Source organism: Lynx canadensis, chromosome C2 (genome assembly GCF_007474595.2).
Source record: "Lynx canadensis isolate LIC74 chromosome C2, mLynCan4.pri.v2, whole genome shotgun sequence".
Taxonomy (NCBI): Eukaryota; Metazoa; Chordata; class Mammalia; order Carnivora; family Felidae; genus Lynx; species Lynx canadensis.
In genome coordinates this window covers 93,841,359-93,858,397 of record NC_044311.2, presented here as the reverse complement: position 1 = coordinate 93,858,397, position 17,039 = coordinate 93,841,359, and the positions used below count along the sequence as shown (strand labels likewise).

At 38.4% G+C, this 17,039-nt stretch overlaps 1 protein-coding gene across 3 annotated transcripts in view; it reads right to left on the bottom strand.

Annotated features, from left to right (window-relative positions):
- The window catches only part of IGSF11 (immunoglobulin superfamily member 11), a 128,653-nt gene extending 123,826 nt beyond the window's left edge, over positions 1-4,827 (bottom strand). For all 3 annotated transcript variants that reach the window (XM_030329937.1, XM_030329938.1, XM_030329939.1), the window contains exon 1: positions 4,755-4,827. In XM_030329937.1, coding sequence (XP_030185797.1) covers positions 4,755-4,806 — 52 coding nt within the window. In that variant the 5' untranslated portion in view covers positions 4,807-4,827. The remainder of the gene's footprint in view (positions 1-4,754) is intronic.
- Positions 4,828-17,039: the final 12,212 nt, after the last annotated feature.

Below are 17,039 nucleotides of genomic sequence, written 5' to 3'. Positions count from 1 at the left end.
AAATTCCAATCCACCATCATTCATACCGCTGATATTAACCTAATTCTCTGAAGATTTCTCCAAAGAACTCTACGTGGTACAAGGATTTCCTGAACTCTGTGCTTCTAGCATCTCAACTTCTTTACTGGAAAGGCTTTTCTAAAATAAATTGTACGTCTAATACTGCCAGTTTGTTACCTCTCTCAAGATCAAAATGCTAAATGAAGAAAAACCAGTAAATAGACTTCTATGAATATTTTTTATTGAACACTTTTTTTCACATTGGAAACTTGTATTTATTTAATCCTATTCTACAAACATAATAATTTTAGTGACATGTTAAAATATGATCTTCCAAGCATACATAAGTGAGGCAGAGGCACACAATATAGGAACTACGGAGTATCCAATAATGGTAGCAGATCAATGGCTGAGTCTATCACTTGTGAAATTAGTAAACAGATTTTATTTCTTTGATTTCATGGGGTTTTTTTACGTTTATTTATTTTGAGAGCGCGCGCATGAACGTACACAAGTAGGGGAGGGGCAGAGAGAGCCAGAAAGAGAGAATCCCAAGCTGGCTCCACACTCTCAGCACAGAGCCCGACATGGGCTTAAACTCACAAACTATGAGATCATGACCTGAGCTGATATCAAGAGTCAGGCACTGAACTGACTGAGCCAGCCAGGCGCCCCATGACTTCATGTTTTTTTTAATCATCACAAATGTAAACTATTCTGTCTTATGTGGTAGGAAACCAGGTACAGAGGAAATCAACTACTCAAACTTTAATAGAAAGGAAAAAAATCCTTTCACACTTTAGTAAGATCAGCTTAACTAATGAGTAACTAATTAACTTTCCACTTTTAAGACCAAATTCAGCTCAAATCATATGGCGTTTTGAATACCACCCAAGAACTGACACCCCCTCTGAAACCAGTTATTCTCAATTATGATCAAAGGGGGATTTCAGAGCCTCCAGATGGTATGAGAGCTGCCCTCAAAATCCAAGGGTGAGATATATGAGTGCCAGACAGCCCTTATCAAACAAAGGAGGGGGGACTTGCAGTGACTCGACTCCAGAAACCCAGCAATCCTACCTCCAATTGCCTAAAACATCTTTAGTGTGGATAACTATAAATTTAGGATCCCTATTCTAAACAAACTAACACAGATGAGAATTTCAGGGGGAGTGCCACAATTTTCCCACCTCGGCTAGCATTTCCAGTCCCTTTTTCTGTATAACCCACTGCAACTGAAGAATCTTGTGTGCCGGCACATCACCTTGTTTGGCACTAAATCACATGGCTTAACTATGAAGATCCAAACGAGACTTTTCATTATAAATGCTTCCACCATCAAAGTGTGAAAACACATTTGAAAATGTGTCACATACTGTTACTGGGGGGAAAAGTCTTTCCCCCCGCTGCATCATTACCTTGAGTCTGACAACAGTTCTAAGCAGAACATTTTAGAAGCACTTCGTGATTCTATGTTTAAATTGCTTCCTGAGTAGTCCATATGGAATATACAGTGTATTAAGCTTAATTTCTCTAAAATTTTCATCCAGTGGCTGTCACCTTTCATGTAGGACAAACTACAGATTTTTTACAAAAAAGTGAATCCTTCTGGTGTGCCTGGATGGCTCCGTCAGTTAAGCGTCCAACTTCACCTCAGGTCATGATCTTGTGGTTCATGAGCTCGAGCCCCACATCGGGCTCTGTGCTGACAGCTCAGAGCCTGGAGCCTGCTTTGGATTCTTTGTCTCCCTTTCTCTCTGTCCCTCCTCCACTTGCACTCAGTCTCTCTCTCAAAAATAAACATTAAAAAAAAATTTTAAGTGAATCCTTCCAAAGCAGCTACCCAGTTAAAGTTACAGCTAACAAACTGAAGTTCACAATAAAATTTTCAGAATGCTAATATTTAGCATAATAATTCTTTTCATTTTCATTTCATTTTACATGATCCTTTCTTTTTATAGATTTTCTCAGATTCTGGAAAGTTATCTGCTATTGCAAGTAATCCCAAATATTAAAAAAAAAAACTTCAGATAAATCTAACCTATTGGTAGAACTATACAGAAGTCAACTTTTCAGATTCCCTCTGAATACTCCACAGAAATTCTTTTTTTTTTTTGAACACTGTGAATGTATTTAATGTCACAGGACTGTACACTTAAAACTGGTTGAAATAATACATTTTTTTGTTATATATATTTTACCACAATTTACAAAAGGGAAAAAAACACAAGTGGGGACTGAGCCCAGATCATAACACTGCTGGGAAAAGACAGCCAGGTGATTCAGTTCTCAGCCCTAAAGAGAAGGATGTGTGTGTGTGTGTGTGTGTGTGTGTGTGTGTGTGTGTCTGTGTGTGTGTGCACACACGTGTGCACACATGCTTAGAAATTCAAACAGAAATAAAAACAGAAATTTCTTGACATTTCTTTCAAAAGTTTAAGAGACTCTGTATTTCTACCTTTAGTGCATCATGTCTTTGTAGTAACCAATGCTCAAATGGTTATCTATTTAGCATCCAGAAGCAACTTTGTTCATTCTAAGTCCCAAGGATGGGCCCTAATTCATTCAAAACAACTCTGCCTTTGACTTCAAGAACTTAATGGCAGTCAGGTCAGGATATGGTATTCTCCTGGAGACTGTTATGCTAGGCGCAAGTAAGCACACAATAATAGCTGTTCACCCTCTTCCCCTCCCCATCTTCAAGAAACTGAATGACAGTGGCCTTTCCATGGCCTACGGAATAAAACCAAATTCAGCATTCAAGGCTCTCTACTATCCTTTTACTATCTTTGTAGCCCTTTCTCCTTTTACACACATCTCTTGCTCTAGCAGCTAGACACTTGGCCTTTCAAGAATATGCTCCTGAACTTTCCACTTCATATCCTTTGATCCAGGCTGTTCCTTTGCCCTGGGAAAGGAGACCCGACTGCTCTCATCTCAGCCAATTCAAATCCTACTCAAAGTCCAGATCAAAAGTAAACTTTTCTATGAAGTCTTCCTTGATAGCGCCACTGATAAATGGCACTCATATTTTCCTTGTATCATTAACCATTTGTGCATGCTTACAGCCTGTTGCAAAACTGCAAACTCCTTAAGGGCTGCAGACAAACTCTTGTACTCTGTCTTCCACCATCTCTCCCCATCAGACACCCAAATTCAGAGTTGTAGCTCCGCAAATATTTGTTGAACAAATGAACACAACTGTTCATTTCTGAGGGTGAAAAGTGTCTGTACATAATAGATTGTCATGAAGGCTGAACTGTCCTTGGAAGTCTTTAAACATTCTAGGATAGCTTGAGAATAGTTCTGAAGGAAAGGAAACCAATCAGATGACCTTGTAAGGCTACTTCTGCAAATTACATCAACTCTTTAAAAGTACTGCCTAATAACTCAAAAACAAACTACACACAAATGCGATTTACAAAAAGGGAGCATAATTTATTGTAGTAGATGAAGGTTAAGAACAGATTATTTTTACCAAAATTTCATCTGCTCTTATAGTAATATTTATAATATTTTCAGTTACGTCCAAGACACTGTATAAAAAGCTCATTTACGCTAATTATTACACACTTGAAATGCAGGACAGAAAAATGTTGGCCCCTTCAAACTGGTAACCAGACAAAATTAATTTGGAAGCACATACTCACATCACTTAATTATTGTCTACACATCATCACCAAAAATGTATATACTGAACTCCAGGAAAGTTATCTGTAATTTTGACGATTTCCTTCACTGGCATCTATGAAAAAAGTATTCAAAATTTTGTATTCCTTTCTCTCCTACTAAATAAATTTGAACAATTTAAGTCGACTAAAACGAAATCCCTTCAAGATCCATGCATACATTATCAGTTCAAATAAGGCCACAAAACTATGGGAAACATACTGATATCTCCAGAAACAAACAAGGTTAACCACAATATTCCATAAATCACTGAACCTGCTCTTTAAATGAAACCCTTCAGAATAAATCTCAATACATCTCTTCAATTAAATGGGACAGAAAACGCTTCCAAGGCAGTGCACTCACAAAAGAAAAGGGCAAAGATGAAAATCAGAGTTTAAATATGATGGCTATTCATCGAAAATAAAATGTTAAGAAAGATTAGAGTAGAAAATTTAAATGTAAATAGCTTTAAAAAAACATTAAGAAAATTAAATACACGTTTAGTCTTTCTGTTCTAATATTGTTACCTTTTATGTATTTCAGTAAGCCAATTTAAATGCTTTGGGGGAGAAGCTGGAGTACAAAAAAATTATTGTTTTCGAACACAGTGTAGCACGCTGTAGAGTTATTTTTAAAGCAAAGATCACATTTTCAGTCAAACCTGCATATGCTTGTTAAAGGTTATGGTAAAGCTGCAATTTAAAGTTTTCTCAATTACTTTAAAGGCATCTCTATTTTTCCTGGAGCCGCCGGGTAATGGAAATACTGTTTCTCACTGGACCCAGTAAGTGAGGGAGTGATTACCTAAAAAGAGCACGGCGGGGTCAGAGGCAAGTCCGCGATCAGAGGGAAACGAGCAGCGGGTGCAGTCACCTCTTGGATCTGGGACACCTGAGCCGCGCGCGCGGCGAGGACTGGGGGCACCCGCGGGATAGCAGCCGTGAGAGTGGGCGCGTGAGCCCCGGCCGATAGCAACGAATACGGCCCCTGGGAAAGTTGGGCTCCCGGGACCTGGCAAAGGTCCCCCCGGGCCCGCCGGCCCAGGCTGGCCCCGCCGGGAGCGGAGGGCTCGGGCTACTCACCGTGCAGAGAAAGAAGCAGGAGAGGCGCCAGAGGGGAGCCCGGAGAAGTCATCCCGGGGCCGCGGGGAGCGCGCCCGCCGCCCGCCCGACTCCTAGTCGCGCTCTTGGGGCAGCCGGGTCCGCCCGGCGGGGCCGGGACCGTGAGACGCTCAGACCAGGCAAGTGCAGCTCTGCCCTTCCGCTCCGCGGACGCTGAGCTGCGACCAGGCGCGTCCCGGGCTCGCCGGCCTAGCCCCGCAGCGCCGCGGATATCTCGCGCTGCCCCAGGACCCGCCGGCACTGCCGCGCCGCCGGGGGAGCCACTCCCCCCCAACTCTCGCCGGGCTAGTAGGGCAGCAGCCCGGCTCCGGCTCCGCTCCGCGCCGCCCACTCGCCCCGTTCGGTCTCCCAGGCAACCGCGGCTCCAGCGCGACGCCTGGCGGCCCACCCGCGGAGCGAGCGCGGCGCGCAGCTGGCGCTGCCTGGGCCACCTGTGTGCGGTGCCACCCCCTCCCCCGCACGCCGGGGCGAGCGCCGCTGGGGACCCACCGGAGAACGCCCTCCTGGCCTTCTGTCAAGGCCCACCCCGGCCCTGAATCACTCTCCAAACAGTGGGTGTCAGTCTTGATCCCCAGAGTCCTCTAGGAAGGACTTTCCACAACCTTCATCCAGCTAGATTCTTTTCTGTTGTACTTTTCAGATGATTTCTGTCCATTCCTCTCTTCTGTAGCCTACATAATCTGAAAGAACCTACCTAATTCCAGCAAAATTAAGAATTGATGAGGTTAATTCTATTCCATAGCTTTTTTTTTCTTTTTTCCTGACTACCCTTTTTTCCTTAAAAGAGCATAAGGGCTTCATGCTCCTCGCTCCCCGATTCTATCTTCTCTTGCCCTTTCAGCAAAACTTATCTCAACTTCTAATATTTAAAATTTGCCGTTTTAGGGGCCCCTGGCTGGCTGAGTCGGTTAAGTGTCTGACTTTGGCTCAGGTCACCGTCTGGCGGTTTGTGATTTGGAGGCCGGAACAGGGCTCTATGCTGACATTTCAGAGCCTGGAGCCTGCTTGGGATTCTGTGTCTCCCAATCTCTCTCTGCCCCTCCCCCACTTGCGCACGCGCTCTCTCAAATAAACAAACAAATTTTAAGTTGTAGTTTTAAATGTTTTCTTTAACTATTTGTTCACTAGTGAGAGGGTGATTGTATTATGGTGGTTGTTACTTTGGGTTATTTTTTGTTTCCTGTTTGTTTTGGTTGGGTGGGAAGAGAGACATTCTTGGCATCTGAAATTATTTTACTTAAATATCTACCTACCTCTCTCCTTATAAAAACTAATCTTCATTTCTTATCCATTGTATCACTGGTGTCTTAAAAGCTCCATAGTCACTTTCTGCTTCAGCCTCTTAATGGGAAACTTCTAAATTCTTTGGACATACCTGCCTGGGGAATGTCAGACTATTCCGTTAATTTCTACAGCAACATAGATTAGGATTCTTGGGGCCATTAGGAAATTTTGAGCCCCCATCTGGCAGATATAATCCTCACATGGCAACTCAGAATGAAAATAGTATGCACAGGAGAAAGGCAAATATGTAAAACATCTATACATTTGGACAAAGATTGGAAGATACATGTAAAAATAACAGTATCAAGATGGTGGAATTATGGATGCACTTTTTCTTTTTTGAAAATTTTGATGCTATAGTTTTTAAGTAAGGAAAGTAAGAAATGCCAATCACCTTTAATACCAATACCCTGAAAAGATATAGTCTGATTATGAATTGAAGATGCTTAAACTTTGCTCACTACCTCCAATTTGTTAGAATCCCTTACCAGATCTCTAATGGCAAGAAGATGATAATATGACAGTACAGATTATTTGATACTAACAACAGAAACTTTATATTTCAACTATGATTTCATCACTGGGATCATTCTCATTCTTTTAAACTCCACAGCAAGAGCTAGATTTTTTTTCTACATTCAATCCAATTCCTTATCTTGTCCTGCACACATTTCCACATTCAAGCCCCATGCCAAACAGGGTATAAGAGTAATATAAAGAGAAAAACAAGGAAGCTGTCAAATGGCAGGTGCTACTCAGAACAGGTCTTCACTTTACTATAATCCCAGATTTCAATATAGAGATAGAATATTCATTTTTTAATTAAATAAATAACCTAATAATCTAGATGAAAAGCCCTGATAAAGCAAGTTACCTGATACATTTCTTAGCACATCAATTCAGCAAGCATTTACAAAATACCTACCTTGTGTAAGACACTGGGTTAAAGGTCAAATATATATATGATATGACCCCCACCCTTTAAAAAACTTAACAATTGTACATGGGATATATCCACAAGGTTATGAATCAGAGAAAGAGAGCTCGCTCTCCTGCCTCTATGTCACCATAGTGTACTTCTACCTCACCCAACAGGAGCTGGTGAGTTATTAAGAGAACAGAGTGCTTACAGTTAGGTGGAGCAGCCCTTTTAATAGAAAAAGAAGTGTGGGTTCTGAAGGGGGAGTGGGAATGATCCGATTTCAGACAGCAATCTGTCTGCCCAGAAGCTCGGGTGCAGATGGTAGATGGTGGACTCAAAGGAAGCAGATCGGCAGCACTAGAAACTCTAAGGGCTGTTCACAGAGGCTTCAAAAAGGACACTCTCACAGGAAACAGGGGGAAAAAAAAGTGCTTTTCAATTCACAGAGTTAATACCACTGGCATGTATTTTGAGTAAGTTTGTTACTAGTAGTGATGAGTTTCACCAACACTTTCATCCTAATCTGCTTTATGACCACAGTAGGATTTCTTTAAATCTCTTAAGTATTCTGAGTGCTAAAGCAACAGACATCTTACATCTGTATAATACTTTATAAACTTCAAAATGCTTTCACATATGTTATCTGCTTGGATTTTCACAGCAACCCGAGGAGTATGTAAGGCAGGTATTATTGCCCCCTCTCCACATCGTAAGACACTGAGTCTCAAAAAGATCAAGGGACGCTTTGGGGATTGCAAATACCAAGGCAGAACTGCAACCAAGGTCTTCTGACATTCATCCTATGGTTGTTTCCTACCACACCAGTGTTTTTCTTTTAGCTCTTTATAGACCAACATCGGAAGAATTTCATATAAACCATAGGTTAGTGTCTTAAAGCTGTCTGTGGGAACACTGCAGTTGCTGCCCCAACATACATCAGACCCCACCCCCACCACTTCCACCCACTCCCATAGGAATAGCCCATAAAATTTCCGCTACATAACGTAATAATAATCTTGGGCTCAAAACACTGATGACATGAGAATATAGTCAACGTCTAAATATCTAAATATGAATTATCCCAATTCAAATTGTAATCCTAGACCAGCTTCTATCCTCCACCCATGAAAATGCTGGATGATCTTTCTACAATGTTACTCTGCTTTCAAGAATGGAAAATTAGTTTTAATGTTAGCTTAAGAGAAAAACAATTAAGAAAGAAAAACGATGGAGGGAATTATAAGGCTTTCCAAAGCCAAGTATAAACTATTTTTAATTAGCTACTTTTAAATTATTAATAGCACCTATCCCTCTCCATTTATGTATATAATTAAAGATTAATTGCATTTAAGTTTTTGAGAATGTCTATGGAATGTTTTATAAGAATATCATTCATTTTTTTAAGTAAAGTTTATTTCTTTATTGGGGGAGGTGGGCAGAGAGAGAGGGGGAGAGACAATCCCAAACAGGCTCCCGTGCTGTCAGCCTGGACCCCGACTTAGGGCTCAATCCCATGAACCAGGAGATCATGACCTGAGCCGAAATCAAGAGTTGATGCTTAACTGACTGAGCCACTTGGGCATCCCAAGAATATCATTCTTAAAGCTCGAAAATACCTTTTGATCCTTGTTTGAGCCAGTAATTCATCCTGTAACTATTTAAACGAGGTTGCCTAGGACCATGTATAATCTAGAGTAGAGCTTGGTCCTTTTAGAAGTAAAATTTGAAAGGAATTCTTCCCCCTTCCCCTTTTGTGAAAAGACAACTAAGGCTCTGGGATAATAATAAAGAGTGGAAAAGATAATAATGGAATTGTTAGAATAATTAACAAGCCAATAAGTGTTTATTCTATGTTAAATATAAATAAACTATTTAATATTTGAAAGATTTATTATTTCAAAATTTCCATCACAAATTTTGGATCAATTTACAACCTAGATATATTGACAGCTTAGTCTTTCTGATACGTTTCTTATATTAGTTTCTGCCCACTTCTCTAGGATAGCTGTGCTAGATAGGAGTCACACAAAGGTAAACAGCATTTCCATCCCCCTCACCGTAGCCTAATCCCTATCACCACTGTGAATATTGCTGAAGCAAAGTTTCACATCTTCATCCATTTGGGGAAAAGTTGGCTCTTTTCCTTGAAATCCTTCTGTTATGAACACATTTATTTTCAGGCAAAGTTACTCTCTGAAGCGGGGCCCATTGTGACAAAATGCTACTGAATTCATTCTAACAGCAAATTGAAAATGGCGCCAATACATTTTTTAGGATTTGAAAAGGGCAATAGCGTAAGAAACATTTTATGTCACCTCACATTTTTTTGTATTCTCTTTCTTATAATGTAAGGAAAATAATTTTCAAATATTCTTCAAAGTCTCTTTACCAGTATTCAGTAATCTAAACTAATCTCCTTCAACCTCTCACTTGATTTATATATTGTAGTATTGGCAATCACTTATTTCAGTTGGTTCAAATTCTGAGTTTTCCATAGAAGTTTAATGTAAAGTGCAGTTCAGACTTCTATTTCTGGCAACAAAACAGACTAGAGACCTTGACTTAGAAAAGAAATGAGAAATTATTTTTTTTAATCTTAAATGAATTGATGAGATCTCAGTAAAATATGGGAGTCAGGCTGAAAGCTAGATGAAGGAAGGAATTCCTCAACAGTCTATTCTCAACACAGCATCCAGAGTGTTCCTATTAAATCAGATCAGATTACTGCTCTGCCCAGTGACTTTCTGACTCACAGTGAAAGTAGAAGTCTTTATTATAAATTATAAGGTTTGTATCAGATTTCTATTGCTGCTGTAACAGATTACTGCAAACTTAGTAGTATAAAACAACACAAATTTATTATAGTTCAGAGGTCAGAAGTCCAAAATGGGTCTCATTGGGCTAAAATCAAGATGGCTGCAGGGTTGTGCTCCTTTCTGGAGAATCCTTTTCCTTTCCTTTTACAGTTTCTAGAGTTCACCTACTTTCCTTGGCTTATGGCCCCCTTCCTCCATTTTCAAAGCCAGCAACATCAGGCCAAGTCCTTTCCACATTGCTGTCTCTCTGACTCTGTCTCCTGCTTCCACATTTAAGGATCCTTGTGATAACAGTGGGCCCGCTTGTTAATCCAAGATAACCTCCTAATCTCCAAATCAGTTGAAGGGCAGCCTTAATTCCATTTACAATCTTAATTCCCTTTTTCCAAGTGAGGGAACATATTCTTAGGTTCCAGGGATTAAGTGGATATCTTGAGATGGGGAATGGGGAGGGCACTATTCTGCTTAAGAAGTCCCAACTTAATCTAGTCCCTCCTTATCTCTCAAATTGCTTCTTCTAGTTTCTTCTCATTCACTCAGCTCTCACTACAATGACCTCCTCAATTTTCCTTGAACAAATAGAAACTCATTTGCCTCGTTTGCCTCGGGACCTACAAAATTGTTCTTTCCCTAGATCTTGCATAGTTATGCTTTCACTTCCTGTGGGTCTTTCTCACATGTCACCTGAAGTGAGGCCTTTGCTGACCATCTTATCTAAAATATAAAACTTGAAAAGATATTTTAAAATCCCTCTCCCTATTGTATTTTTTTCTTAGCATTACATCACTAACATACTCTATATTTTATATAATAATCATTTATTTTCAGACACATCCAATAAGACAAACAAGAATAGGGATTTTGATCTGTTTTATTCATTGTTGAATTCTCAGTGTCTTCAACATTGCTTGGCACATAGTAGACACTGAATAAACATTTAAAAAAAAAATGAATCAGTGAATGAAACAAGTCTCAAGAAACTTCACAGGACTGGAATCAATCAGAACACATTCTCTGACCATAATGTTACTAAGCTAAATATCAATACCAGTATGAATACATATATACTCATACACTTAAATATTAAGAAAGTCACTTTTAAATAATTCAAAATCAAAGAGGATACCATAAAAAAACTAAAAAAGTATTTAGAAGAAAACAGTAATGAAAATATTTTCTGTTACAACCTGTGCAAAGCAACTAGCATACTTGGAGGAAAACTTTAAGGCTTCAAATGTGTATGTTAGAAAAGATGAAAGCTTAAACATAAATGAATTATGATAAAGTTTATGAAGTCTGACAAAGAAAATAAAATAGGTCCAAGGAGAGTAGAAGGAAGAAGCTAATAAAGAGGCAAAATTAATGAAATATTAAAACATATAATATGGAGATCAACACAGCCAAGAGTTGGTACCTTGAAAAGTTTAATAAATTAACAAAACTGGTGACGCTAAACAAAATTTAAAATGAGAGAGAAATAATATCATATTTTAATTATCAAATAATAGCGTAATTTAAGAAGGAGACATCACCAAAGATGCTATGGAGATTAAAAAGATTGGGAGAATAATGAACAATTTTATGCTAATAAATTTGAAAACTTACAAGAAAGGGACAAATTCCTAGAGAAATATGACTTACCAATACTTGCTCAAAAATAAACAGAAAATATGAGTAATCCCATATAATTAAGGTAATTAAAGCAATAGTGTAAAATCTTCCTATAAATAAAACTATAGATCCAGACAATTTTATCAGCAAGTTTCACCAAATGTTCAGGGAACAAAAAACTCCAATCTTTTACAAACTATTCAACAATACAGAAAGAAAAGGAAATCCTCTTTAACTCATTTTGTGGTGCTAGCATTATATTGATTACCAAATATGGACAAAGATAATGCAAGAAAGGAAGATAGGTTAATTTTCATTATGTAGAGATTTATATCATGCAAATGAGTATTAGCAAATCGAGTTCAGTGATATATAAAAAGAAGAATTCATCACACCAATTGAATTTATTTTGGGAATGTAAGATTGGTTTAACATGTGAAAATTAATGTTATTTGCTATGTTAAAAGATTAAGAAAAAAAATCATACGATCATTTCATTAAGTGCACACTGGAGGCAAAGCTTTGAGAAACCTGGGTGCCACTCTCAGAGAACAGTAAAAGCAGCGTGATGAACTGTAGGATAGCTGAATACTTGTAATGTTACCACATTGCTTAAATAAAGAAAATAACATACTTAAATCTCCAAATTCTGGACTCAAGTTCTGGACTGAAACTCAAGTACTTTCTAAGAATGTGCTAAAAGAATGCTATCTCTTAAAGATGCAGAGTTGAAATAGGTATGGCCTAATAATTTGTTTCAGAAATAATGTCTGTAGCCTCTGTCTCTATCTTGTTCCTTGCTCTGTCATTTACATATTTACACTATTAACTAACTTTCTGTTTCTTTCCTCTTCTTGTTTTATTTAGGGTGTGATAGCAGCAGATAATTTTATAGTCAGTCCACAGACAGAGGAATATCAAGACAGAAGAACAACCCAAAAAGAAGAACAGATATCACCACTGGACTTAAGTATGGAACCATAAATAATAACAAGAGTTTGCAATTGTCTCCTAGTGTGGAATTGAGTGATTTAACAGTTGTGAGAAGGTACATGCATTATGTATTTTTTAATAAAAATATAAGGGAGGAAAGTATTGGTAGATGTTGGGCATTCAAAGGAGTAGACTGTGGGGAATTGTTTTGATTGCTAAGTATTTTTTGACTGCTAAGCATCAAGACTCTCTTCCAATGTTCAGAGAATTCCCCAGTTTAGTTCTCAGTGGGAACCAAAGTCTACCTTCCAATGCAGACTCCAAAAATGACTTCCTAGCATCTATACTGTGCTCACATAATATAAGGTTGAGCCAACAGGAGAAGTTCATCTCTGGACTATAAATCGTGAGCAGGTGTCACAAAAATTCGGGGATAAGAAAGGGATAAGGGATACGAATAAGGAAGGGGTAAAGGACTCACTTCACTGTCCACTGAACAAAGACATTTGTGGCAATGATGCCAGGTGTGGCATCCAGTACCTGTGCCATCATCAATGGTTGTCACTGGACTATTCCTATAGTGTCATTTCAGCAACCTAGCCTTCTTTGGTTTCTGCTTGTTTTCTGACCCTTTAGACTTCCCATTTTTTCTAGGAGCTTTCCTGCTCCTGGACCTTTCCTGCTTTAATTAACCATCATCAATTTCTGTTGCCTGCCACCAAGAACACTGTCTTTAGAGTTAAAGTGTTCTGAAGGTCTTGTCTCTCTAGAGGGAGGTTAGAGATATTTATGAACTTATACTTCCAAAGAGGTGAGAATCTTATGTGGATCCTGAGAAACTTAACAGAAACCCATAGGGGAGGGGAAGGAAAAAAAAAAAGAGGTTAGAGTGGGAGAGAGCCAAAGCATAAGAGACTCTTAAAAACTGAGAACAAACTGAGGGTTGATGGGGGTGGAAGGGAGGGGAGGGTGGGTGATGGGTATTGAGAAGGGCACCTTTTGGGATAAGCACTGGGTGTTGTATGGAAACCAATTTGACAATAAATTTCATATATTGAAAAAAAAAAAAAAAGAGGTGAGAAAGGTCCTACTTGATTAGAGCCAGAAATTATCTTCCTAAAGCAGGAACATCTCAGCTAGTGGTCAAGAAATAGGAAGAAACAAGCCATGAAGAGAACTAGGAATGGTCAAAAGATGGCCTCCAGTCTGATCATATATGATCATATATGATCAGCATGTGGATCAGAGTCAGTGTTGCGTGTGCATTTCCGGTTTAAATTCAGTCCATATTTCTGCATACTTGCTATGTGCCAGGCACCATGCTATATGCTTTAACAAACATAGTCTCATTTAAATCCTGACAACAACTCTGTGAGATAGTGGTTTTCCGCTCATTTTTCCAGATGAATAAAACCAAGATTTAGAGAAACTTTAAACTGCTTCATCAAAAACATAGAATTCTTAAGTAATAAAACCCAAAGAGTAAAACCCAACCTTTCTAACTGTAAGGGCAGTATTCTTTCCACTATACCCTAATACCTCTATTTGAATAGCAACCTGACTGGCAATTTGGAATTGGTACTATTTCTGCTACTTTTTAATACTAAAGAATTGTTTGTTCAGATTTTAGCCTGCCTTCTGAATCTGTTGTTAATGAACACTCTTCCTTAAAAGACACTTATACAATTCAATGCATACCACCACCCCTTAAAAATTAATATAAAATTTTATAGTTAGCGAGCTTAAAAGATTAAATAATACCTTGATTTTATGTGCTATTAATAATAAAATCAGTAATAACTCATAAAAATTGGAACTCAAATTAAAAACAGTGAGCCATGCTGTGTTTCTATGGTAACACAATGAAGAAAATATTAGATGGCCTAAAAGATATTTAATTCCAATAAGTCGGTTCACAGCTTTAAAATTATTTCAGAAAATCCATATGTATCTAATCATTATTACCAGAATCCACACACTAATACCCTATTTTCCTAAAGGAAGAGTATGAGACCCTTCTTGTGTATTTCAGATCTTCTCAGCCCCACCTCTTGTTCCGGCTTCTGCTGCAGGTTCAGATCAACTTCTCACAGGTATAACCTGACAGCAACTTGCTTCATTGTGGCCTACAGCAAGTATCTCTCCCTGCTCAGGACAATGCTGCCTGGGACACGGGCAGGAATCAGGTGGGACAAACATGTGTAACCTAGAAGCTCAGGGATGTCAACACTGATGGGGCCAGTCTTGACCAGTGTGGGATGGGAGCCAATGGATCAACCTACCGCCTTGCATTCTCCAGGGGAGTGGAGGAGGGGCAGTTCTTAGTTCCTCAAGCTCCTCAGAAAGCCCTGGCATGACCAATAGTAACCAACAGTAACCAACAAATGAATACATCCTTGATCAGCTTTTCCTCCCTCTCTTTTTCAATCCTTCACCAATTAACCCTGCTCCCTGAAATTACTTCCTGAATAAACTAACTCTACATAAACTTTTGTCTCAGGTAAACTTGCAGGGAAACCTAGGCTAAGAGACCTACCCTTACATGGGTTTTATATGCCTGTCTATATGGTTCTTACCAAGATTCTATTATAGCTTTTCAATAGCCTGCTGTTTCCAAATTACATATCAAAACTATGGAATAGTACATTTCTTCTTGTCATAGAGATTTTGGAAGGTCTCTACAATGTATTTTTCATGAAATCTAGTAACAAATAAGGCAAATACAAAACACAGCTTTTGTATTTGAAGTTCTAAATGATAAAAGATTTGTTCAATGCCATATATATTTTTAAATGGCTTTTGTAAAGTCACTTAACCGGTTTAGACCTCAACTATAAACTTTATAAAAATGGGATATAATTCTTACCTCGCAAGTTGTTATAAGAATTCAATGAGGTAATACAGTAAAACCTTGGTTTGCGAGCATAATTCATTCCAGAAACATGCTTGTAATCCAAAGTACTCATATATCAAAGCAAGTTTCAAGAACCATTGGCTCAGTTGTGGTCATGTGACATTCAGCATCACGTACTACTCATATTGTAATACATCATTCATTTATCAAGTTGGAATTTGTTAGAAATGTTTGCTTATCTTGCAGAACACTCACAGAACAAGTTACTCACAATTCAAGGTTTTACTGCATAAATGAAAATGCCCATTACAACCTTTCACAGATAATCGGCCTGGCTAGTAATGTTAGCTGCTGTTATTATTACCATTATTATTATAATATTGGTTTTATATTTGAAAGCCTACCTTCATGGTAATAAAATATCCATTTTGTGGACTTGATATACCACCAAAAACTTTTCATTGCATTGTATTTTGCAGTCATAAGCAAATATTTGAATTCATTTAATTCTCAGAACAAACTGAAAAGCCCTCTGAATAGATCTTTGAAATGAGAGACTTCACTGCTTTGCTACTTTAACAGACACCTTTGCCTCACAGCCAACCCTACCTACCCTGTCCTTCCACCTTTAATGAGGTCTCATGCAGTCCTTCATCAATTCAACAAGTACAGAAAAATGACCATATGATGTGTTAAGTGGCAATGAAGCAATTAGATCATGTAAAATGCATGCTTGGATTATAAGGTTAATAAAATGACTGGGCTAATAAATTGGCTAGCTGGTCAGGAATTCCAGAGGTCCTATGGCTGGATCCAGATCTATTCCTGTCTTAGCTGTAGTTTAGCGCCACCTGGTGGCACTTCATACTACAGCTTGGCTTTTGATGGAACTGTTTCTAAGTTGAGTCCTGTGTTACCCGTACTTCACAGCAGCATCAGTGATCCCAGTAATAGTGAGTTGGCACTTGTTTCATTAGCTTGATATAAGAATACTCAACCACAATATACATAATATACATTCCCTATGCTTCCTGGGACATATCTGCCTGCCATTTAACCTTCTAACATCACCCCACCATATCCTCCCTTAGACAGTAAGCCCTTTAGCCTCCATCCCATCCCCACACTCCCAATATGCAAAAGAACTAAACATAGGACAAGAATTAATTGCCATTTTTATTATATGTTAATTCTAATTACTTTTGAGGGGTAGTATAATGTGGTTTTACTGTATTTACATATCCCAGGCCCTGTTAAGACACTGGTGATACATCAAGTAGAGGTCTCTGCTCTTATGAAACCTCCAGTTTAGTGGAAAATGCAGAAATTTATCCAATACTACACTACCTTAATTACTATAGATATATAGTAGTCTTGATATCTGGTAGTATAAATCCTTCAGCTTTGTGTTTCTTAAGACTGCCTTGGCTATTTTTGGTCCTTTGCATTTCCAAGTGAATTTTAGAACCAGGACCTAAATTTCCCCAATAAAATCTCCTGGGATTTTGATTGGGATTATGTTGAAACTATAGATTAATTTAGGAAAATTGGTATCTTTACATAATATTCATTCTTCAAATCCAAGAATATGCCAGATCAAGCAATTCAGTTAGGGTTCTTTCATTTCTCACGATCATATTTAGTATGCACATTTTTGGTTAAATTTATTCCCACTTAAATTTATTCCTAAATTTGGTTGACTTCAATCCTTTGATGCTTTTGTAAATGGTACCATTTTTCAAATTTCATTTTCTATTTGTCTCTTCCTGGCACATAGAAAAAAATTTAACTGTTGTGTATCTTATTTCCAACACTCTTACAAAACT